Genomic DNA, 25,511 nt, shown 5'->3' with positions numbered 1-25,511 from the left:
CCAAGTTTGGAATCGTCAAGGAGACACAGTCTTAATGGCTGATTAAAAATGTGGAATGATAAGGAGTTTCTTGGCGGTCTAGTGATTAGGATTCCTGGTTTTCACTGCCCTGGCCCAGGTTCAGTCCCTGGTCCAGGAACTGAGATCCTGCAAGCCATGACTTTCCACCCCACCCCCAAATGTGGGATGACATAGGCTAGGTAACTACTAGTACTTTGCCCCTAAATTGAACAAATAACCTCACACAGACCAGAACTCCAGCGTGCTCAGTTTTCCCCACCTCCCACTCCCTCACCCCTTAGACGGCTTCTTTCTCGTCCCAGAGAGGAGTAGATGAAGGGAGAAGAAGAGACCCTTGTCCCACTACTTCATCCTCCAGGGGTCATAATTTTCCCTCCCTTTATGAGAAATAGAATCAATGGGGGATTCTTCATAGAAGAATTAAACTAAATTTTCCTCCTTTTTTAATACACTAAAGAACAGAACTTAACTTTTGCTGCTTTTTAAATTCATTTTGCCATAGTTGTCTAATAATTTTTCCACTATATAATTTTGGAAGTATTAAAAATTATTTCAAATAGCTTTTAGTGTTTTATTGTAGTAATAAATTGGGCATTGGGTAGCAATGCTTATAAAAACTTCTTAATTGGTATTTTGTTTTTATATAGTTTAGGGAATGATTCATAAATCAAGTAAAGTCTCATGTGAAAAATGAAAAGTTTTCAGATTTTAGATAATAACTATAGAAAAGAAATAATCTATGTATGGTTTGTTTTCCTGTTTTTATCTTACTAACATTGCTTTCTTCTACTCCTATCCCCAAGGTAAAAAGAAAATTTATTTGCAAAGGGAGAAAATGAAGGCCAAACAGAAGCAGGCTCTAGCTTCTGCAAAAACTTGGATTCAGAATGACCTTGAACAGAAAATGAAGCTAACTTCAGAACACACTTTCTGCCTTGAAAACTGAAAAAAGCTATTACTTCCTTTTTTCACATGACCACAACTCCTTTGATGGAAATGTACAGCAGAAACTCTTGAGAGAGAGGCTAAAAGCAACTCTTTTCCACCCTCCCCCCAGACTTTTCTTATGAAAAGTCAATAATTAAGCAAATTGCTTAACACTTGGTTCCAGTTCCTGCATATCTGGAGTTTAACGGCATAATACACCATTAATTTCCATGCTGCAGTCTTTATTTTAAAGAAAGTAACAGGATGTCCTTACACTGACAATGAAAATTCATCAATTTTAGAGCCAGGAATTTCCCGTGTTACACAAGAAAAAAAAAATAGAAGTCTACTGAATTAATTTTTTAGAAGAAGAGAAATCAGATTAAATGTCTTTTTTTTTTTCCTTTTGGAAACTTTTATGTATAATTCTTTCTGCCTGCCTACTTTTCTGCAAAATGAGATGTACAGATTTCAGTTCCCTGCTATGAAAAGTGATGTGGTGGCAATTTTATAAATGTTGCTTTCTGATTTTTATCAGAGTGAGAAAATAATTAAAATTATTATTGATTTCATATCACTTCATATTTTGATTTCCCCTCCATTTTAGTTTAATATAATTTGCAATAAATGTACATATTGTTGTCTGTTTCATAAAGCATATCACTTTAAAGTGGTTTTTACTCCTGTGATTATGTTGGAATATTTGAAATCTTAAAGGAGTAAAAACTGTCCAGCATTTGGTTTTATAATGTTTGTCACCAGATTTTTATTATTGATGTAAAAAAAAGGCAATTCTTTTTAAATAGTTGGACTTTGGCAGCTTTGTAAGGAAAGTGGGAGGTGCTTAGGATTGCTATCAATTTCAGCATTGTGCTGTTGGGAAATAAGTGTTTTGCTTTTGTCTGCCAGTCTGGGCTCCGTTTTTATGTTTATTTTTGAAGACAACTATTGCATCAATATATTGTTTCTTGGCATTGTTCAGCATAGGTAATGTGTGCACTTTTTGTGTACACATATTCATATTTAAGTTTTTTGCATAAAATAAATGCTTCTAGATGTCATATGGTAGTCTTTTTTAATCTTTTTATCACATTATGTTTTCCTGTGCAGTTTTTATGTGAAAGGGCTAAAGTTATAAAGAAACAACATGATTACAGTCAACTCTCCATTATCTATACAAAATAGTGACTATGCCTCAGGTTTTGGATTTTGCAGAAAATCACGTAATCATAAAATAACAAAGCATACCATAAGAGCTAATTCAGGAGGAACTCGAGATTGGTCCTTTCTCACCTGCCCCCACTCTCCACTTAAGCCCTTTCCCCGAAGCCCCATCTGAATGTGCTTAGCGTCCTTGTGCACACCTGGCGTGGGTTTGAGGACATAAACGTTTGTGTGATAACTTGGTCTTGACAGGCTGTAAGTCTACGTGAGATGTAGAGAGTGAACATGACCTGTGTCCAAAAAGGATGATAATGTTAAATGTAAAATTTGTTGGTAGTAAATGTCACTTAATGTTCTCATAGGTAATCAAGAGTTGGCTGTATCCTGACTGACTGAAAGATGGATAATTCTCTTAAATGTGCATATACACACATTTAGGTATTGGATGATGGCTAGGGAACAACGGATACCAGATATTACCTTTTAAAAGGGCAGAAAAAGTTCTACTCTTCCTTATTGCCTCTTCATAATCCTTTAGAAAGATAAAATATTGCCTCCAACATGCTGAAAAAGTATCTATGCATAAGCATCAGAGAAGTCCCTCAAGCCATCAGTGGGCATGTTCTGTTTAGATTTTGAAGTTCTCTTAGCATCAGACAGCTTGATTCTTAAGGCCACCAATTTGCCACCAATAAAAAGCACACTGGTAGAGGCCGCCTCTCTCTCGTCTCCTAACTGAGCATCCGGCATCATAGCTGACTAGATCACCTAGCGTGAAGTCATAGCTAACACAGTGTAGCAGCCATTCCCATCAGTTATGGCTGCTTAGATTTTTGCAAGAGAGAAGTTAGCTAAAAGGATCTGGTACATATACAAAATGTAAATGGCCCACCTTGGATTTTTTTTAATATGAAGCAAGTGTCTGACACTAAGGGATGGGAGAGTAGGACTGAGCTGATGGGGAGGGACTTAAGGGAAATTTGTCATTTTTCCTTTGAAAAAGGAAAAAGTAAAATCTCTTAGGAATTTGGTATTCACATCTCAGAGAAATACAACACAAAGTGCAGACTTATATTTGAGAATTAATGTTAACCCTTTGTGTCTAGTTTGAAGCTTCTTGTATTTGTCTAAAAACTACAAGCCAGAATTTTGTATCTCCTTTGATAAAAAGTGTGTATAATGTAAAGTAGTTTTGCATATTCTTGTGCTGCACATGGGCTGAATTTTTAAAAAATTTTTTAAAAGACTTGAAGAGAACCTTGTAATTTGTGTAAATGACAAGTGTAAAATCCTACCGTAAAATGCTAAAATATGCATTGTTTCAAATAAAACCAAGAAATGCAGCATTATATAGTAGTGTGGAACCCTGAGTATTCATGTACCCTCTTGGTATGTCGCAAGCTGATAAAATGTCTTTGCATATTTTCTGTTTAGATTCTGGACTTTGCAAATCCCCATAAGGAAACAAAGGCCACTTTCAGACTTCTGACTACATGGCTTACATTGACTGAGGGAGACTATAACAGGATGAATTCTTATGGGCATCTGGGAAACTTTAGAAATTGTCTTTTAAGAACTTAAAAGTGGCCTTCCATTTAAACTAACCCGTTGATATACCTTTTTATTGCAAATTCTGAACATGCACATTTACTTCAAAAGCTAATTCACAGAGAAAAAGCAGATTACATACATGTATGTGGAATAAGGTGGACAGAATTGAGAAGTAAGAGAAGCTATCATGACTGGTTTCTGTACTTGACCCTCAATGGGGTTGTTATTCCACACGTTGATACTTTTCATTCATATAAATAACGGTCAGTAGAAACCACTAGTGACCAAGTCTCCAGCAGTCTGACAAGAATCTTTGCAACCTGCCTAAATAATAATGATAGCTTTGCCTACAAGAAGCTAAAAGTTTGCTACAAGCCAGCGACAGTGGAAATGAGTATAATCAGACACTCAATCTGTAAACCAGAGCTCCAATCTTTCATTTCCATTTAAGAGTAATAATATCCTTCACTTGTGCTTATTTCAGAGTCCGACAGGAACACGAGTCAGGCAAACGGGTGATCAGGACTTGAATTTTGGGGGAGTGATCAGGACTTGAATTTTGGGGGTATTTCTCAAATAACATTTTGTAATCAATGCTGATTCCAACTTAAGGCACTTTCCTCCCTTTCATTCTCTAGTTACTCCTTTCTCCCAAGAAACATCCCATGCATCCCTCTAAGAAACAACACTGTATCCATTCTTCCAGAAGCTTGAAAAGCGATCACCTGGAAGTCAGTTATACACAGGAGCACCTTAGTGCAAAGTTCAGATCTGTGGAAACCACAAAAAAAATGTAAGGGTTGGAGGTAACCATTCCGTACGGACAGCTCAGTGGTGGGGGCTAAGATGCCTTAGGAGGACTAGTGATATAAAGCTAATAGCACAACACGGGCATATATGGCTGTCCAGGTGACATATGCCTGGATGTGAGACCTCATGGATGCAGTAGAAGCAGAAAATCCTTACCTTTTCTGCTGCTGCTGCTGCTAAGTCGCTTCAGTCGTGTCCGACTCGGTGCGACCCCATAGACGGCAGCCCACCAGGCTCCCCCGTCCCTGGGATTCTCCAGGCAAGAACACTGGAGTGGGTTGCCAGTTCCTTCTCCAACGCATGAAAGGGAAAAGTGAAAGGGAAGTCGCTCAGTCGTGTCCAACTCTTAGCAACCCCATGGACTGTAGCCTACCAGGCTCCTCCATCCATGGGATTTTCCGGGCAAGAGTACTGGAGTGGGGTACCATTGCCTTCTCCTTACCTTTTCTAGAGAAGTGCTATTCTGAGAACTGTTTGAGCATGTAGGTCCATAAAAATGATTGGGCTGAAACATGCAGGAGTCGGCGCTCCAGATTCAGGGTGGCCTGGGAGGAAGTAACCATAAAAGTGGACTAGGGGGGCAGATGAGATGGCTGTTTGAACAACATATACACCACCTGAGCACTTTCCTTGTGCAAAACACTGCTCTATTCAGACTCTGGAGCCCCTGGTGTGTATGTTTAGTCACTCAGTTGTATCTGACTGTATGTAGGACTATAACCAACCAGGCTCCTCTGTCCATGGGATTCTCCAAGCAAGAATACTGGAGTGGGTTGCCATTTCTGACTCCAGGGCATCTTCCTAACCTGGGATCAAATCCACATCTCTTGCATATCTGGCATTGGCAGGCGGATTCTTCACCACTAGCGCTATCTGGGAAGCCTGGAGCACCTGGTCCCAGCCCCCAAACCTTGGTTGCCTGCCATCCTGAATGCACCCCCATATAAAGCACAAATACCGTGGCTTCTTTGGACAAACTAGGGTTTTAGTGAGCTCCAAGAAGCAAATTTTGATGGGGACCCAGGCAGCAACCCTTCAAAGACTCAGTTTTATTCTGAACCTTTTCCAGAAGAGATCACCTCAGTGCCACCTACCCCAAACCCCAAAAATCTCCTGAAACCCCTTTCCTCCCAGAAAAGTCTTGGCAGTTTCACCATCTGGCTTTACCTGCCTGCAGTGGAGTGTACATTCCAAGAGAAAGGTCAGCCGCAGAGACGGGTAACCTGCCCCTTCGCCACCCACCTCAGGTTAAGAGCTGGAAGGCAGAAGGCTGATACCTTTAAAACTACCTTACTTGTGAACATTTTACAAGGAGGTTCTTTTAATTGCTGTACAATTACAACTGACCATTAGGAAGCATGTCCTGCCAAGGGAAGCTTAGAATTATGGGCAGCGGGGCCTGCCTCTTTCCAGAAGTCTATTACATCAATTCCAGTCTCCTGCTAATTCCACTTTTTCATCACAATGGTAACATAAATGGCAATGAAATGTGTCCAAAGGCCTGATTTTCACTAATGTGTATTTTCTCTCATACTGATAATTCTGGCATTGTGTTTTGAAGATCAGAGCTACCTAAATTTTACAGTTCCTATGGAAGAATGAAGGAAATTACAAGCATTCCATAAAAATTAAGTGGAAAAAAGAAGAAAGCCACAAAGCAATCAGGCAAGAAAAAGAAATAAAAGGTATTCAGATTGGTAGGGAAGAGGTAAAATTGTCATTCAATACAGATCACATAGTATATATAGAAAACTCCAAAGACTCCACACAAAAACTCCTAGAACTGATCAACAAATTCAGCAAGGTAACAGGATATAAGATTAACATACAAAAATTGGTTACATTTCTTTACACAAGCAATGAAATATCAGAAAGGGAATGTGAACAAATAATCCCTTTTAAAATCACATACAAAAAGTAAAAGGAATAAACCTCACCAAGTAACTAAAAGACTTCCATGCTGAGAACTACAAACATTAATAAAGGAAACTGAAAATGATTCAAAGATATGGAAAGATATCCCATGCTCCTGGACTGGAAGAATTAACCTTGTTAAAATGGCCATCCCACTGAAAGCAATCTACAGATCTAATCTGTTTCCTATCAAATTACCCATGACATTTTTCACAGAACTGAAAAAAATAATCCTAAAATTTATATGGAACCATAAAAGCCCATGATTGCCAAAGCAATCCTGAAGAAAAACGACAAAGCAGGAGGCATAAACTTCCTAGACTTTAGACAACACTACAAATCTACTTTAACCAAAACAACATGGTATTCTATAAAAACAGACATATAGAACAACAGAACAGAGCCCAGAAATAAACCCACACACTACGGCCAGTTAATGTTCCACAAAGGAAGCAAGAATATACAACGGGGAGAAGACAGCCTCTTCAGCAAGTGGTGTTGGGAAGGTTGGACAGTTGCATGCAAATCAATGGAGTTAGAATACACCCCTCACATTATACACAAAAATAAGTTCAAAATGGCTTAAAGACTTAAATATAAGATATGACACCATAAAACTTCTACAAGAGAACATAGGCAAAACATGCTATGGTTCTTGCTTGGTGGTCCAGTGGTTAAGAATCTGCCTGCCAATGTAGGGAACACAGATTTGATTCTTGGTCCAGAAACGAAGATCCCACATGCCATGGATCAACTAAGCCCGTGTGCCACAGCTACTGAGCCCACATGCTGCAACCACTGAAGACCACCCACCCTAGAGCTCATGTTCTGCAACAAGAGGCCCACACACCAAAACTAGTTTCTACTTGCTGCAACTAGAGAAAGCCCGCATGCAGCAATAAAGGCCTAGCACAGCAAAAATTAGTGAAAAAAATTTCTCTGACATAAATCATACCAGCATTTTCTTAGCCCAGCCAAAGCAAAAGAAATAAAAGCAAAAATAAATGAATGGGATCGAATCAAACTTACAAGCTTTTGCACAGCAATGGAGACCATGAACAAAATGAAAAGACAACCTATGGACTGGGAGAAAACATTTGCAAATGATGCAGCTGACAAGGGATTAATTTCCAAAATATACAAACAGCTCACACAACTCATTAACACAAAAGAAACAACCCAACCGAAAAATGGGCTGAAGACCTAAATAGACATTTATCTAAAGGAGACATACATATCCAAAGATACCAATGGGCACATGAAAATATGCCCAACATAGCAAATTACTAGAGAAATGCAAATCAAAACTACAATGAGATATCACTTCGCACCAGAATGGCCATCATTACAAAGTCTACGAAGTTATTAATGCTGAAGAAAGTGTGAAGAAAAGGGAACTCTGCTACACTGTAGGCAGGAATGTACATCGGTGCAGCCACTATAGAGAACAGTGTGCTTGTTCCTAAAAAAACTTAAAGTGGAGTTAACATATGATCCAGCAATCCCACTCCTGGGCATATTTCAGAAGAAAATTCTAATTTGAAAAGATACATGCACCCCTGTGCTCACAGCAACACTCTTTACAGGAGCAGGACATGGAGACAGCCTAAATGCATGTCAACAGATGGAAGGATGAATAAGACGCAGCAAACACACAATGGAGCATCTCTCAGCTGTAACGAACAAGACAATGCCACCTGCAGCAACACGGATGGACCCAGAGACTGTGCACCAGGTAAAGTAAGTCATAAAGAGGAAGAGAAATACCACAGGATATCACTTACAGGTGGAATCTAAAATATGACCCAAATGAACATATCTATGAAACAGACCCACCCACAAATATAGAGAAAAGACTTGCGGTTGCCAAGGGGAGGGGAGTTGGGGACGGAAGGATAAGGAGTCTGGGATTAGTAGATGCAAATTATTATTACAGATAAACAAGAGGTCCTACTATATAACACAGGAAATATATTCAACATCCTGTGATAAAACATAATGGAAAAGAGTATGAAAAATAATATATATATATAAAACTAAATAACTCTTTGTACAGCACAATTAATACAATATTGTAAATCAACTATACTTCAATAGCATTTCTAAAGAAGAAGAAAGCCACTGTACAAACCCATGGCCTTCACTACCATATGGCTTTGGGGAGAACAGAGTTGTGAAAGTAAGAAGAAGCAGATTAGAAACATTTCGCACTGTGTTCCCTTTCATTTTAATATCCCTGCTTATAATGAATAGTTTTTATAATGAATATTTTTTAACAATAATAGTTGACCAGAGAAGCTCAGAAAGGGCTGGCATTGCAACTAGCTTCTCATCCCCTTAGAAAAGCTGAATCATGGCAGCACACATTTATCAGATGCAAAGACACTTTTGCTCTGTGAATTCAGGCAGGAACCCTTGAAGGCCTGGGTTGAGTATCTCACAGTATCAATCATGTGGCAGGAAACAGGTGAGGATGATAATGTGCCTTAAAATAACTGCCAAGTCCAGCAGGCCTGGGAGGCCTTACCATCTCTCCTGGATACTCAGAAGGGCAAGTGCCTCAAGAGAAGCCCAGCTGGGGAATTCTAAAGGCTGTGTACGGGTCCCACGCTGCAGGATTAGAGTCTGACACACAGGCTTTCATTTGTGTTGGAACAGGATGATTAGGTAAAGAAGGGCAGAATATTTTCCTACTTAGGAATTCAAATTAAGAGTTGCCTCCTTGGGCTTCATACAGCTCAGCACCACAGAGATGCTTTTCATTTTCCTTATTCCACAGAGCCCCTTCCTTTCATGGGGCAAGATTCGGTCAGTCACCTTGGAGATTGGCCAGTTAGCACCTTTCCCACCCTGACCTTCAGATCAGAGTGTACTGGTGCTTGATTGCCTAGTCTGTCCTGGCTCTGTTTTAACTAAAAGAAAGTGAAACAGAGAAGAGGCTGTTTGTTCTGCCTAACCTTTAGTCCTACACCCAAAGCTAATAAAACTACTAACTTATCAAAAGCTTTGCACTTTACATACACTGGCATATTTAATCATCATGATAATCTCTTAACTTCTACATTCATTTCCATTTACACATGTCACCGAAGCTCAGTAAAGCGAAAGTCTCTCAGTCATGTCTGACTCTTTGCGACCCCATGGACTATACAACCCATGGAATTCTCCAGGCCAGAATACTGGAGTGGGTACTATCCCTTCTCCAGCGGATCTTGCCGACCCAGGAATCGAACTGGGATCTCCTGCACTGCAGGCGGATTCTTTACCAACTGAGCTATCAGGGAAGCTCAGAGATGTGTTTAAAACCCCAAGCCCAAGTCTCAGTAAGAAGGAGGAAGTTTAAATCCACATAGTCTGACTGGACAACTCAGTGCTTCCTCTTTAAACCTTTCCAACCAGCTTTCTGAGAGGCCCACAACCTCTCTAGGACTTGATGGTGAGTGTAATATGAGAGTAGGAAAAGCGACAAGGAACACAAGATGGTAGGCAGAAGTTGGGGTGATACCACCATTGGTTTTCTGTTGCCTCCGTGTATGCAAACAATAATCTAAGGAAATCAAGGTAAAATTAAACAAGAATCCATCAACTAGTGAATACATGAACAAAATATGACCTATCCATATATAACAAATATATAAACAAAGTATGTATATACAATAGAATACTAGTAAGCAATAAAAGGGCTTCCCTTGTGGCTCAGCTGGTAAAGAATTCACCTGCAATGTGGGAGACCAGGGTTCGATCCCTGGGTTGGGAAGATCCCCTGGAGAAGGGAAAGGCTACTCACTCCAGTATTCTGGCCTGGAGAATTCCAGAGAGGGTCACAAAGAGACACGACTGAGCGACTTTCACTTCACTTCAAGAAATTAAAAGGAAGGAAATACTGATCAAGCTGCAACATACAGGACGCTCAGAAACATTCTGCAAAGTGGAAGTGGCCATATGCAGAGAAGTACTTACTGTATGCTTCCATTTATATGAACTATCCAGAGAAGGCAAATCAACAGAGATGGAAAGCAGATTAGTGATTGCCTGGGACTAAGGTTGAGAGCAACAATTAACTGTAAATTGGCTCATGGGATCTTACTGAAGTGATGGAAATGCTCCAAAACTGGATCATAGTGCTAGTAACACAGGTCAGTAAATTGACTGAAAATCACTGAATTAATTAAACATTTAAGGAGGGGTGTTTTATGTAATTTGTACCTTAAAGTTTCAGATAAATGAGATATCTCAAAAAAAAGTAAGTCTACCTATACAAAACTGCATCTACTTAAGAAACAAATTATTGAATCTACATTATGTCAAAAGCACCATTGTTAACAATCATTGATTATATAGGCACACCATCTTCCCACCAGTGAGCTCCACTTTTCAGAGGGTTACTCGCTGGGGTTAGTCTTGTCCTCTGCTGTGGGGAGGGAGTGGTGTCAGGAAAAAGTTTTCCCATGGGACTGGCCTTATTAACCAGACACAAAGGACCATGTGTAAACCAAAGACCAGCATGTTCACAGGGACTTATCAGTTCCTCCTCTCTGCTTGGGAAGTCTGTGGGAAGCTGAGCTGAATGAGGTCTGGGAAGTGTAGACTCTACAGGAAGAGTCCACTGGGTCATCTCCATATCACCTTCCAAAAGCTGCAGTTGCCTGTAGAATCCTGATTACACCTGGCACTGTGAGGTTTTGGAAATCTTATAGGACCTTTCACAACTCAAGTTTCTCACCTGTAAAATAATAAGTGCTTCAGAGTCATGAGGGTAAAATATGGGAAACACCTCACAGAATGCCTGGCCAGAGTGAGTTCTCACCTGCTTACAGCTATTGCCACCATTCAACAGATTGGCAGCCCACCAGAACATCCTCAGGCAGTGATCAAAGACACTCAGATACTTCTGCTCTTGCTTGCTGAATCTGTTTTCCAGGCTCTGAGCCAACCACCCCACTTCTGTTAATTAGTCTTTCTTGAGCCAGGTAGAAAGTTTCCTCACATTCCCATATAGTTCAACTCCAAAGAAGCCATATCTGTAAGTAAAACTTTATCATCAGTTTTTGGACAGTCAGTATTCTGAATGCCCTTTTGGGGTTTGGGGAACACCCCCCTCTAACTGACACCCCATGAGACAAAGCCATTTCCCTCTACAGAAGCTATGAACACCAACATAACTTTCCCAGTCTTCCTATGACCTGGATGCTGTCAACCAAACACCTACACCGACTTTGAGATGTGGCCTGTGACACCAGAGAACAGGGGCCACTCTCCTGGAAGAGGCGCAGCAGTGTCCAGCTTCATACCCAGTCGTGTCAGTGCCGCGGGCGGGCTGGGTGCCCAGGCATTGGCAGCGGAGGTTGGACCTTCACAGGACCAGTTCTATATTATTTTTGGCATTCTTCTGGCTCTAGAACCTCTGAGTTGAATTTTCTGTTCCTCCCAGAGAGTCCTCACTAACAAATTTCTTTTCTTCTTGAATAAGCTAGAGTTGATTTCTTCCTAATAAATCTGTACTGGAAGTGGCTGCTGGCAGCAGACCATCAGGAAAATGGGGGGTAATCTGGATATTAGCTCCTGGGCCCAGTAAGGGCAGAAAGCAGTGAAACTCCAGCAGGTATGAAGGGATAGTACCTTATTATGAATACAATAGTGAATAGTTCCTCAGATTTATCACCTGTTGTGGACAGAACTGAGTCCCCCCCACCCCCACCAACATTCTTACACTGAAGCCCTAACCCACAACATGGCTGTATTTGGAAAGAGGGCTTTTAGGAGTTACTTAAATTAGGTCATTAAGGTTAATTAAGGTTAAAATAGGGTGGACCCTGATGCAATAGAATTAGTGTTGTCATGAGAAACCGGAGAACTTGTGCACTCTCTCCCCACCTGCACTCCGAGGAAAGGCCATGTAGGACAGAGTAAGACGGTGGCCATCTACAGTCCAGGAAGAAGCCTCACCAGAAATGGGTCGGCTGGCAGCAAAACATTTAAGGGATGGGGCTTCCTCAATGACCCTGACACCTCTCAGCAGTAGGAGACTCCATGGCCTGGTTCCAGGACGGTTTTCTTCCTCTTTCCCATGGGACAAGGATTTTTCTTTTTCTTTCTCCAGCCTCATTTGATCTTCACTTGTAGTCTGGGGTGAAAGGCTGCTCTCCTTCTCAAACAGACACTGCTTTTCTTACCTAGCAGAGATGAACTTGGGCAGGGCTTGGTTTTTTTCCATAGCAGCAGTTTCTCAGCTCCCTCTAGCCTGCACCACCAAGAGTCTCATCTCAGTCCTCCACTAGTATTGGATGTTCCTTGTGAGTGCTGAGAGAGGACCACATAAGCACCTGCTCCTCCTGTGTGTCTCAGGCACCAGTCTTTATACTTTAGGCCACTGGGTTGGCTCGGGTCATGAACTCCTTATTTCCAAATTCAGACGGCAATTGAAGAAAGTGGAGAAAACCACGAGACCATTCAGGTATGACCTAAATCAAATCCCTTATGACTATACAGTGGAAGTAAGAAATAGATTTAAGGGACTAGATCTGGTAGACAGAGTGCCTGATGAACTATGGATGGAGGTTTGTGACATTCTACAGGAATCAAGACCATCTCCAAGAAAAAGAAATGCAAAAAAGCAAAATGGCTGTCTGAGGAGGCCTTACAAATAGCTGTGAAAAGAAGAGAAGTGAAAAGCAAAGGAGAAAAGGAAAAATATACCCATTTGAATGCAGAGTTCCAAAGAATAGCAAGGAGAGATAAGAAAGCCTTCCTCAGCGATCAATGCAAAGAAATAGAGGAAAACAATAGAATGGGAAAGACTAGAGATCTCTTCAAGAAAATTAGAGATACCAAGGGAATATTTCATGCAAAGATGGGCTCGATAAAGGACAGAACTGGTAGGGACCTAACAGAAGCAGAAGATATTAAGAGGTGGCAAGAATACACAGAAAGTGAAGTCGCTCAGTTGTGTCCAACTCTTTGCAATCCCGTGGACTGTAGCCTATTAGGCTCCTCTCTCCAAGGGATTCTCCAGGCAAGAATACTGGAATGGGTTGCCATTTCCTTCTCCAGGGGAGCTTCCCAACCCAGGGATAGAACCCGGGTCTCCCGCATTGCAGGCAGACACTTTAACCTCTGAGCCACCAGGGAATACACAGAACTGTACAAAAAAGATCTTCATGACCAAGATCATTACCATGGTGTGATCACTCACCTAGAGCCAGACATCCTGGAATGTGAAGTCAAGTGGGCCTTAGAAAGCATCACTACGAACAAAGCTGGAGGTGATGGAATTCCAGTTGAGCTATTTCAAATCCTGAAAGATGCTGCTGTGAAAGTGCTGCACTCAATATGCCAGCACATTTGGAAAACTCAGCAGTGTCCTCAGGACTGGAAAAGGTCAGTTTTCATTCCAATCCCAAAGAAAGGCAATGCCAAAGAATGCTCAAACTACCGTACAATGGCACTCATCTCACACGCTAGTAAAGTAATGCTCAAAATTCTCCAGGCCAGGCTTCAGCAATACATGAACCATGAACTTCCAGATGTCCAGGCTGGTTTTAGAAAAGGCAGAGGAACCAGATCAAACTGCCAACATCTGATGGATCATCAAAAAAGCAAGAGAGTTCCAGAAAAACATCTATTTCTGCTTTCTTGACTATGCCAAAGCCCTTAACTGTGTGGATCACAATAAACTGTGGAAAATTCTGAAAGAGATGGGAATACCAGACCACCTGACCTGCCTCTTGAGAAATCTGTATGCAGGTCAGGAAGCAACAGTTAGAACTGGACATGAACAACAGACTGGTTCCAAATAGGAAAAGGAGTCCATCAATGCTGTATATTGTCACCCTGCTTATTTAACTTATATGCAGAGTACATCATGAGAAGCGCTGGGCTGGAAGAAGCACAAGCTGGAATCAAGATTGCCGGGAGAAATATCAATAACCTCAGATATGCAGATGACACCACCCTTATGGCAGAAAGTGAACAGGAATTAAAGAGGCTCTTGATGAAAGTGAAAGAGGAGAGTGAAAAAGTTGGCTTAAAGCTCAACACTCAGAAAACGAAGATCATGGCATCCAGTCCCATCACTTCATGGGAAATAGATGGGGAAACAGTGGAAACAGTGTCAGACTTTATTTTTGGGGCTCCAAAATCACTGCAGATGATGACTGCAGCCATGAAATTAAAAGACGCTTACTCCTTGGAAGGAAAGTTATGGCCAACCTAGACAGCATATTAAAAAGCAGAGACATTACTTGGCCAACAATGATCCGTCTAGTCAAGGCTATGGTTTTTCCAGTGGTCATGTATCGATGTGAGAGTTGGACTGTGAAGAAAGCTGAGTGCTGAAGAATTGATGCTTTTGAACTGTGGTATTGGAGAAGACTTGAGAGTCCCTTGGACTGTAAGGAAATCCAATCAGTCCATCCTAAAGGAGATCAGTCCTGGGTGTTCATTGGAAGGACTGATGTTGAGGCTGAAACTCCAGTACTCTGGCCACCTCATGAGAAGAGCTGACTCAATGGAAAAGACTCTGATGCTGGGAGGGACTGGGGGCATGAGGAGAAGGGGACGACAGAGGATGAGATGGCTGGATGGCATCACCGACTCAATGAACATGGGTTTGGGTAGACTCCGGGAGTTGGTGATGGACAGGGAGGCCTGACGTGCTGCGATTCATGGGGTCACAAAGAGTTGGACACGACTGAGTGACGGAACTGAACTGGCTTACTTCAGTTCTCTGATGGATTCAAGAAAAGTTATGACTTTGTGGATTATCTACCTTTTCTTATTAGAGTGGGAATCACCCTGTTTATGGCTTTCTACATTCTAGGCAGAAGCCTGAAGCACTTGGATTTAAAATAATGAAATAAAGAAAGTAAACTTCAATCACAGCAAACTTGCCACTTTACAACTTGGAATTTTTGTGTTTTGGGTTTTTTTCTATTCAAGTTGCTAGAATCAATCCTTAAAAGCAAAATGTTGACAGTATTGCAATTTCTGGAATATTCTGTGATATGGGACTTCATGAATTTTTGACACTATCCTTAAATACTTTTCCTGTAACTGGTAATCTATTGCTTCATGCAATACTTTTAAAAATTAAAACAAAAAGTTCTTTATTCAACTATGAGTAAGGATAAATAAAAATGAGTAAAATCTTTTTTGAGCATTAATATGGGCTTCCCTGATATCTCAGTTGGTAAAGAATCTGCCTGCGATGCAGGAGACCCTGGTTCGATTCCTGAGTCAGGAAGATCCCCTGGAGAAGGGATAGGCTACCCATTCTAGTATTCTTGGGCTTCCCTTGTGGTTCAGCTGGTAAAGAATCCCCCTGCAATGTGGAAGACCTAGGTTCAATCCCTGGGCTGGGAAGATCCCCTGGAGAAGGGAACAGCTACCCACTCCTGTATTCTGGCCTGGAGAATTCCATGGGCTGTATAGTAAGGATAAATGAAAATCTGGGTATAATCTTTTTGAACATTAATATAGAAAGATCAATTTTGATAATATTACTAAATTTAGAGAAGATTCAAAAATTGCAATATTCATTGCATATCATTCTAATATGGTTTTCTTCTTTCTCAAAAAATACATTAATATAAAACTATTTACTTTTCCTCATTTGCACTGAGATTTTAAATAATTTTACATACATGAAGTTCAATAAAAGAAAATTTTCACTGTATTTTATTATTATTTCAATGATTCCTGCAAATAATTCTGTAGCATAAAGGGTGTTAAAAAATGATCCACTGCAGGTGCTGAACAGATTGGGTGTTATTGATAAGGAATCAAAAAGGAACAGTAGTTATTGGAATGATTCCTCTATGTTATTATTACAAATAGGTAAATGAGTTGTTATTGTTCAGTTGCTCAGTCGTGTCCAACTCTGTAACTCCATGAACTGCAGCACGCCAGGCCTCCCTGTCTCTCACTATCTCCTGGAGTTTGCCCAAGTTCACGTCCATTGCATCAGTGATGCCATCCAACCATCTCATCCTGCCACCCTCTTCTTCTGCTGCCCTCAATCTTTCCCAGCATCCGGATCTTTTCCAGTGAGCTGGCTCTTTGCATCCAGTGGCCAAAGTACTGGAGGTTCAGCTTCAGCACCAGTCCTTCCAATGTATATTCAGGGTTGATTTCCTTTAGGATTGACTGGTTTGATCTCCTCGCTGTCCAAGGGACTCAAGAGTCTTTGCTCTTGACTCTATTCTCTTCTTCTTGACCATAATACAATTATTTTGCCATTAATTTATTCTTCTTGCTTTTAAAACTTGCCTTACATCTATTCTGATACTTGTCAAGGGATAAATGAAAAGGAGTATAGGAAGAAGCTAGAACAGAAACAGACCTTTACAAGAAAAATATAGGACTTCCCTAGTGGTCCAAGGGTTAAGAGTCTGCCTACCAATGTGGGAGACAGGTTCAATCCCTGGTCTGGGAAAAGTTCATATGTCTTGGGGCAACTAAGCTCATGTACCACAACAAGAGAAACCACCACAAAGAGAAGAAACACAGAGTAGCCCCTGCTCATCACGACTACAGACAGCCCACATGCAGCAACAAAGACCCACCACAGTCAAAAATAAATGAATAAATTTTAAAGAAAAACAAACAAACATAACATAGGGCCTTTTGAACAGAGCTATTTTACACTCAATCCACTTTCCCTTTTTCCTAAATCATTTCTTAGAATAATGATTTGCCTGATTTTCATAGTGGCTTAGAATATGAGCACTAAGACCTAAAATCACCGAAGTCCTGAGGGACTTTTAAGCTGAGACTTCTGATGGCTATTTAGATGCCTCTTATTTTCAAAACTGTGTCCACAAACATAACCTGCGTGCATATGTTTGGCATGGCATATAAATAACACCTTTGGGACCATTTCCACAGGTCAAAATGATTCATAATAATAATTTCCATCTGAAAACATTATTGAGCATTCAGTTCAGTTGCTCAGTCCTGTCTAACTCTTTGTGACCCCATAGACTGCAGCACGTCAGGCCTTCCTGTCCATCACCAACTCCCAGAGTTTACTCAAACTCCATCGAGTCGGTGATGCCATCCAACCATCTCATCCTCTGTCATCCCCTTCTACTCCTGCCCTCAATCTTTCTCAGCATCAGGGTCTTTTCCAATGAGTCAGTTCTTCACATCAGGTGGCCAAAGTACTGGAGTTTCAGCTTCAGCATCAGTCCTTCAATGAATCTTCAAGACTGATCTCCTTTAGGATGGACTGATTGGATTTCCTTGCAGTCCAAGGGACTCTCAAGAGTCTTCTCCAACACCACAGTTCAAAAGCATCAATTCCTCGGCACTCAGCCTTCTTCACAGGCCAACTCTCACATCCATACATGACTACTGGAAAAACCATAGCCTTGACTAGACGGACCTTTGTTGGCCAAGTAATGTCTCTGCTTTTTAATATGCTATCTAGGTTTGTCATAACTTTTCTTCCAAGGAATAAGCATCTTTTAATTTTATGGCTGCAGTCACCATCTGCAGTGATTTTGGAGCCCCAAAAATAAAGTCAGCCAGTGTTTCCACTGTTTCCCCATCTATTTCCCATGAAGTGATGGGACCAGATGCCATGATCTTAGATTTCTCAATGTTGAGTTTTAAGCCAACATTTTCACTCTTCTCTTTCACTTTCAAGAGGCCCTTTAGTTCTTCTTCACTTTCTGCCATAAGGGTGGTGTCATCTATATATCTGAGGTTATTAGTATTTCTCCCAGCAATCTTGATTCCACCTTGTGCTTCCTCCAGCCCAGCGTTTCTCATGATGTACTCTGCATGTAAGTTAAATAAACAGGGTGACACTATACAGCCTTGACGTACTCCTTTTCCTATTTGGAACCAGTCTGTTCCATGTCCAGTTCTAACTGGTGCTTCCTGACCTGCATACATGTTTCTCAAGAGGCAGGTCAGGTGGTCTGGTATTCCCATCTCTTTCAGAATTTTCCACAGTTTATTGTGATCCACACAGTTAAGGGCTTTGGCATAGTCAAGAAAGCAGAAATAGATGTTTTTCTGGAACTCTCTTGCTTTTTCGATGATCCATCGGATGTTGGCAATTTGATCTCTGGTTCCTCTGCCTTTTCTAAATCCAGCTTGAACATCTGGAAGTTCACAGTTCATGTACTGTTGAAGCCTGGCTTGGAGAATTTTGAGCATTACTTTACTAGCATGTGAGATGAGTGCAATTGTGTGGTAGTTTGAGCATTCTTTGGCATTGCCTTTTTATTGAGCATTAGTACTCTGCCAGTCTCTGTGCTGGGGTTACAGGTAAAAAAGATGTGGCTCCAACCCTTAGGGAGTAAAAGACTGACATGAAAACAAACTCTGCTAATACAGTGTGATTATAAGCCTGCTATAATAAACCCTTACACAAAGATGTTAAAGAGTCTGGAAAAAGTTTATTGTGTTTGAAAGAGAGGGACTTCAGAGAACTTTAAGAGGAAAAGATTCAGAAAAGTGACATTTAGTTAAAAAGGGATTTAATTAGCAGGGAGCCAGGATATTTCAGACTGGGTTGGAAGATGTGAAGAACATGGATTTCGAGATAGTCTGAATTCCAGCTACTTGATTAACAATGTATACATGCTGCTGCTGCTGCTGCTGCTAAGTCGCTTCAGTCGTGTCCGACTCTGTGCGACCCCATAGATGGCAGCCCACCAGGTTCCCCCGTCCCTGGGATTCTCCAGGCAGGAACACTGGAGTGGGGTGCCATTTCCTTCTCCAGTGCATGAAAATGAAAAGTGAAAGTGAAGTACTCAGTCGTGTCTGACTCTTAGCGACCCCATGGACTGCAGCCTAGCAGGCTCCTCCATCCATGGGATTTTCCAGACAAGAGTACTGGAGTGGGGTGCCATTGCTTTCTCCGAATGTATACATGATGCTTAGGTAAGTCACATCTCAATGTGAGTTTCTAATCAGTAAAAGCAAGAAAGATTGCCTGAAAGATCTCTATGGCTCTATGTACTTCCTCCAGGATCTATTTACAGCCATCTACACTCTAGCCCTCCCTGGTGTCTCAGCAGTAAATAATTTGCTCACTAATATGGGAGATCCAGGAGAACCCATATTCTCCTGGGGGTTCGATCCCTGGGTCGGGAAGATCCCCTGGAGAAGGAAGTAGCAACCCACTCCAATATTCCTGCCTGGGAAATTCCATGGACAGAGGAGCCTGGTGGGCTACAGACCAAAGTCACAAATGGTCACACACGATCTAGCAACTAAATAACAACAATGTATTTCTTGATTTCTCTTCCCACCAAAAGATAATTATCTTCCCTCTCCCTAACATCTTTAATTCCTCTCTCCCTATGACATTTCTCCTTTGGTCACAAAAAGAGTCTGGGTATGAGTTTATCATACCTTAGAAAGAAAGCAAACCTTCACCTGATTCTACTTGGTAATTGCTTTCAACAGCCCAACTTCTCAAGTTTCAGCTCACCACTGTAACTTGCAGATTAGCTGTTAATCCTATCATGTGACCAAAAGTGCTCAGACTGGAAGAAAACTAAGAAAATGCTGAAAATAGTTTCCCTATGAAACAACCAGCTCAAATCAGTTCCATCTTTCTGATGCCATTAATGTTGCTGGTGGTGCCTCCTTAGTCCCATTCAGTTCAGTCCCTCAGTCATGTCCGATCTTTGCAACCCCATGGACTGCAGCATGCCAGGATTCCTTGTCCATCACCAACTCCCAGAGCTTGCTCAAACTCATGTCCATCGAGTCAATGATGCCATCCAACCACCTCATCCTCTGTTTTCACTGTTCTCCTCCTGCTTTCAATCTTTCCCAGGATCAGGGTCATTTCCAAACAGTTGTTTGTTTGTTTTTTTTAAGAGTCAGTTTTTCACATCAGGTGGCCCAAGTATTGGTGTTTCAGCTTCTCAGCAGTCCTTCCAATGAATCTTCAGGACTGCTCTCCTTTAGGATGGCCTGGTGGATCTCCTTGCAGTCCAAGGGACTCTCAAGAGTCTTCTCCAACACCACAGTTCAAAAGCATCAATTCTTTGGCACTCAGCTTTCTTTATAGTCCAACTCTCACATCCATTCATGACCACTGGAAAAACCATAGCTTTGACTAGATGGACCTTTGTCAGCAAAGTAATGTCTCTGCTTTTTAATATGCTGTCTAGGTTGATCATAGCTTTTCTTCCAAGGAGCAAGCATCTTTTAATTTCATGGCTGCAGTCACCATCTGCAGTGATTCTGGAGCCCCTCAAAATAAAGTTTCTCACTGTTTTGTTTCCCCATCTATTTGCCAAGAAGTGACGGGATTGGATTCCATGATCTTTGTTTTCTGAATGTTGAGCTTTAAGCCAAGTTTTTCACTCTCCTCTTTCACTTTCATCAAGAGGCTCTTTAGTTCTTCTTCACTTTCTGCCATAAGGGTGGTGTCATCTGCTTATCTGAGGTTATTGATATTTCTCCCGGCGATCTTGATTCTAGCTTGTTTCATCCAGCCCAGCATTTCACATGATGTACTCTGCATTTAAGTTAAATAAGCAGGGTGACAACATACAGTCTTGACATACTCCATTCCCAATTTGGAACCAGTCTGTTGTTCCATGTCTGGTTCTTTTGTTTCTTGACATGTGTACAGATTTCTCAGGAGGCAGGTAAGGCGGTCTTGTATTCCCATCTCTTGAAGATCTTTCCAGTTTGTTGTGATCTACACAGTCAAAGGCTTTGGTATAATAAATAAACCAGAAGTAGATGTTTTTCTGGAACTCTCTTGCTTCTTCTATGATCCAGTGGATGTTGGCCATTTAATCTCTGGTTCCTCTGGTTTCCATTTTGTCTGCCCTTTTTGATACCTTTCTTCAGTACACACATAATTCAATTCAACTGATATTTATTAAGTACCTAGTTTAGGTCATGAGTGGAGAAGGCAATGGCACCCCACTCCAGTACTCTTGCCTGGAAAATCCCATGGACGGAGGAGCCTGCTAGGCTGCAGTCCATGGGGTCACTAAGAGTCGGACACGACTGAGCGACTTCACTTTCACTTTTCACTTTCATGCATTGGAGAAGGAAATGGCAACCCACTCCAGTATACTTGCCTGGAGAATCCCAGGGACGGGGGAACCTGGTGGGCTGCCGTCTATGGGGTCACACAGAGTCGGACACAACTGAAGTGACTTAGCAGTAGCAGCAGCAGTTAGGTCATGATAGTAACAAGATTGTTATCTAAGGAGTTTACAACTTAAAAAAAAAAGGGGGGAGTTTACAGGGAATTCCCTGGCAGTCCGGTGGTTATGACTCAGCACTTTCACTGCTATGGTCCCAGGTTCAATTCCTGGTAGGGCTTCCCCAGTGGCTCAGCAGTAAAGAATTCACCAGCAATGCAGGAGACACAGAAAATGCAGGTTTGATCCCCTGGAGGAGGAACTGGCAACCCACTCCAGTATTTTTGCCTGAAAAACACAGAGACAGGAGCCTGACAGGCTACGGTCCATGGGGTCGCAAAGAGTCAAATGTGACTGAGTAACTGAACATACACAAGGGAAATAAGATCTTGCAGGCAATGCAGTGACAACAACAAAAAGGAGTTTACAATCAACTGGGTAAACAACTAACAAGGAAATAAGGTAGAATGTGGACAAGTACTGGAACATTTATGCAGTCCTTTCAGAGATCTGAGGTGGTAGCATTTGGGGGCAGACTTGGAGGAAAATATTTAAATTTGTGGAAATGGAAGTGAATCATATCCAAAAGAAGCAATACTAATTTTAAATGCACTGTGACAGAAAGTACAATGTGTACTTGGAGAAACATTGCTATACAGTGAAAGTGGAAGCTCTTTCAATATAAACATTTTATGAAAAAAAAAAAATGATAGTCAAAGAAACAAAAGACTTACAGTGAAAATAATAGTCTTCTGCCCTGTCTTTTCAGTGTCTGATCCTACTTTTTTTAGATAAGCTTTCTCAACCATTTCTTCAGACACTGGCCATCATATTTTAAAATAATGTACTTTGAATAGTTTCTTAGCTCATAAATTCTGGATATATCTACAATCTGCTCTGAGATGAAAATCTGACATTTTACTTGGGGCTTCCCAGTAAGTAGCTTTACTACTTACAAAGTACTTACTTTACTAGCTTCCCAGAGGGCGCTAGTAGTAAGGAACTAGGCTGCCAAGACAGGAGATGCGGGTTCAATCCTGGAGTCAGGAAGATCCCTTGGAGGAGGAAATGGCAACCCACTCCAATATTCTTGCCTGGCAAATCCCATGTACAGAGGAGCCTGGCAGGCTTCAGTCCACAGGGTCACAAAAAGTTGGACATGACTTAGCAACTAAGCACACACAAAAGCAGCACCCCCCCTCGTCTTACAACTCAGATTTATCATTGCATGTGGTTAAATCGATTATCAGTGTTTATTGCCTTGCAAATGTGGTTCATGAAGTACCAAGCTGTATAGATGAACTGCTATATTTCTCCTCTTGAAAGGATTATTAGTTAACAGTAACACAGCTCTGCAGCCATATTGGAATTCAAACCCTGAATAAGGCAGTTCTTAGTTGTATTAACTTTGAGCAAGCTATTTATTTAATCCCTCTGCCATTTCCTCAATTGCAAAATGAGCACAGGACCTCCAGGGCTGTGATAAAATTAAATGAGTTAGTACATGTAAAAGTATGTAGAACAATTGCTGGTACTTAGTATATAGCCAGAAAACGTTAGCTATTCCTATTACTGTGGGTTTTGTACTAGAGTTTTACATTTATCTTTCTCCTGTGCTTTTCCAGTTGCTCCATCCATGTGGAACTGTACACCATGGGGCCCCACTCACATGGAAACAATAAACGTGGTTATAAGGCAATGTCTCCATATCTTAGTATTTCATCAAGCCTTTTCTTCAAGAGTCCTCCCTCCCAAAACCTTGTCCTGCTCCAACAGTTTGTGTGTGCTGTCATCATGGGTCTTTCCTATATTACTGTTCTGGATTAGATTCAGTTTCTTTGACCCCATGTATCTTTATTCCATGATATACTCCAATTTGCTACAGCTCATCTACAAGTAACTTTCTTTTTAAAACATATATTATTATACATTTTAAAATCGCACTTATTTTTGGGCATGCTGGGTCTTCGTTGCTGCATGTGGAGGATTCTAGTATGCTGTGTGGGTTTGCAGGCTTCTCTCTGGAGTAGTTTCTTTTGTGGAGCATGCGCTGTGGAGCACAGGCTCTAGAGTGTGGGCTCAGCAGTTTGCACGCTTCTCTCTGGGATTGCTTCTCTTGTGGAACATGGGCGCTAGAGTGCAGGCTCAGCAGCTGCAGCACACTGGGCTGAAATGCCCTGAAGCATATGGAATCTTTCCAGACCAGGGATCAAACCTGTGTCCCCTGAATTGACATGCAGATTCTTAACCACTGGATCACCAGAGAAGTCCTATAACCAACTTCTAAAAATGGTGTATATATGTAAAATTCCTAAGTTTTTGTTTCAGAAAGTTTTATTCCAGCCTAAGAAATGACTGACAACTAAATGAAAATTTAGATGAATAGAGTTTTTATCAGTGGTTAAAAACTCCTCCACTGACTCCTTGAAATAGTGTAGTTTTAAAGAAATCTGATGCTATTGGTCCTTTTCTCTTTCAAGGGGCTTTTAGGATCCTTTCTTCTGCCCAGTGCTCCAAAGTCTGAAAAAGATATGTCTTTTTTTTATTGATTACACTAAGCTACTGTTATCTTTCAACCTGGAAATTTGTGTCCCTCAGCTCTACATTTTTCTTGTACTATTTCTTTGGTAATGGAACCCCTTGTTTCTCTATCCTCTCTTGGTGGAGTTTATTCTCTTTCTGGGATCAGTTGTTGAAACATCTGGTTTGGTCCATTCCTCATATTTTTGCCTCTATCTTCTCCATTTTGGTTTCATTTTTTCCATTGACACATCCTCTATTACCTTTCTATTCATTCATTCACTCATTCAACAAGTATTTACTGATGACTAACCTACTACATTCTTCTACATCCCAGGCAATGTTCTGGCAACTGGAGATAAAGTAATATGTGAGATAATCCCAACCCTTAGGCTGAACAAAATTGAAAAGTAGGTTAATAGTGCCATAAAGTACCATAAGAAAAATTAAGCAGTCAGGAGGAGATATGAATGGAAGTAAAAGCTGTTTTAGGTAGGAGGATCAGGGAAGGCCTGACATTTGAACAGCAATGTAAATGAAATGATTATGCAAGACATGTAAGGATCCGGGAGAAAGCATTCCAAACATCACTGACTCAATGGACATGAATCTGAGCAAACTCTGGGAGACAGGGAAGGATAGGGAAGCTGGTGTACTGCAGTCCATGGGGTCGCAGAGTCCAAAGTCGGACACGACTGAGTGACTGAACAACAATTCCAAGCAGAGAGAACAGGCTATCCAGGTTGCAAGAAGCCTGGTGTGTCTGATAAATACCAAGAGGCTAGTACATCTACGGTAGAATGAGCAAGGGAGAGAAAGTGATTTCCTTGGAGAAACAGTCAGGAGCAGAAGGGGTGGTAGTCACATTTAGTCACATTATGGACATGGTACGGAACATGGGTTTTATTCTAAATTTAGCCATTATGAACAGGTAACACTACTTTATATGTGATACTGGCTTGGTTAGGTAAGTGGCAGGCAACAATAAGTGGAAATCAGAACCAGAATATATTTAAAGGTCAAGCTAGTAAGAGTTGTTAATGAACATGGGCCATTAGGTGGAAAAAAGGAGTAAAGGATGATTTGGTAAGTTTTTGCTTGAGCAACTGGATTAATGATCTACTATTAAACCCCATAAAGAAAGATGAAGGAAGCAGCAGATTTGGGAGGTAATGGAGAGGGAACAGGACTCTGGTTTTTTGTTGTTTGTTTGCTTGCTTGTTTTGGCTACACCTTAGTTCCCTAACCAGGCATCTAACCTAAGTCCCCTGCAGTGGGAGCATGGAGTCCTAACCACTGAACCACGAGGGAATTCCCAAGATTGTTTCTTAACCATAAGTTTGAAATGTCTTACATAATGATTAAAAGCAAGGAGGTGAGTTGCATGCATTAGTTCAATTCCTAGACTGGATGGGGTATGGAGCCTACAAAGATTTCTTTTCTTTAAGATAGAGACATAAGAGGAAGTTTGTA

General features: G+C 41.2%; 1 protein-coding gene and 1 non-coding gene across 2 annotated transcripts in view; both read left to right on the top strand.

Moving 5' to 3' along the window:
* The window catches only part of PDS5A (PDS5 cohesin associated factor A), a 133,829-nt gene extending 130,368 nt beyond the window's left edge, over window positions 1-3,461 (top strand). Inside the window, exon 33 of the mRNA XM_055588334.1 lies at window positions 825-3,461. Within this exon, the coding sequence (XP_055444309.1) occupies window positions 825-828 (4 nt within the window). The 3' untranslated portion in view covers window positions 829-3,461. The remainder of the gene's footprint in view (window positions 1-824) is intronic.
* Window positions 3,462-15,556: 12,095 nt separating this feature from the next.
* TRNAR-GCG (transfer RNA arginine (anticodon GCG)) lies at window positions 15,557-15,629 on the top strand. The gene has a single exon. It is a non-coding gene; the product is annotated as a tRNA-Arg (tRNA).
* Window positions 15,630-25,511: the final 9,882 nt, after the last annotated feature.

This window comes from Bubalus kerabau, chromosome 7 (genome assembly GCF_029407905.1).
Source record: "Bubalus kerabau isolate K-KA32 ecotype Philippines breed swamp buffalo chromosome 7, PCC_UOA_SB_1v2, whole genome shotgun sequence".
Lineage (NCBI taxonomy): Eukaryota > Metazoa > Chordata > Mammalia > Artiodactyla > Bovidae > Bubalus > Bubalus kerabau.
Note: the sequence above shows the minus strand (reverse complement) of the source record. Positions and strands in the feature narration are given on the sequence as shown.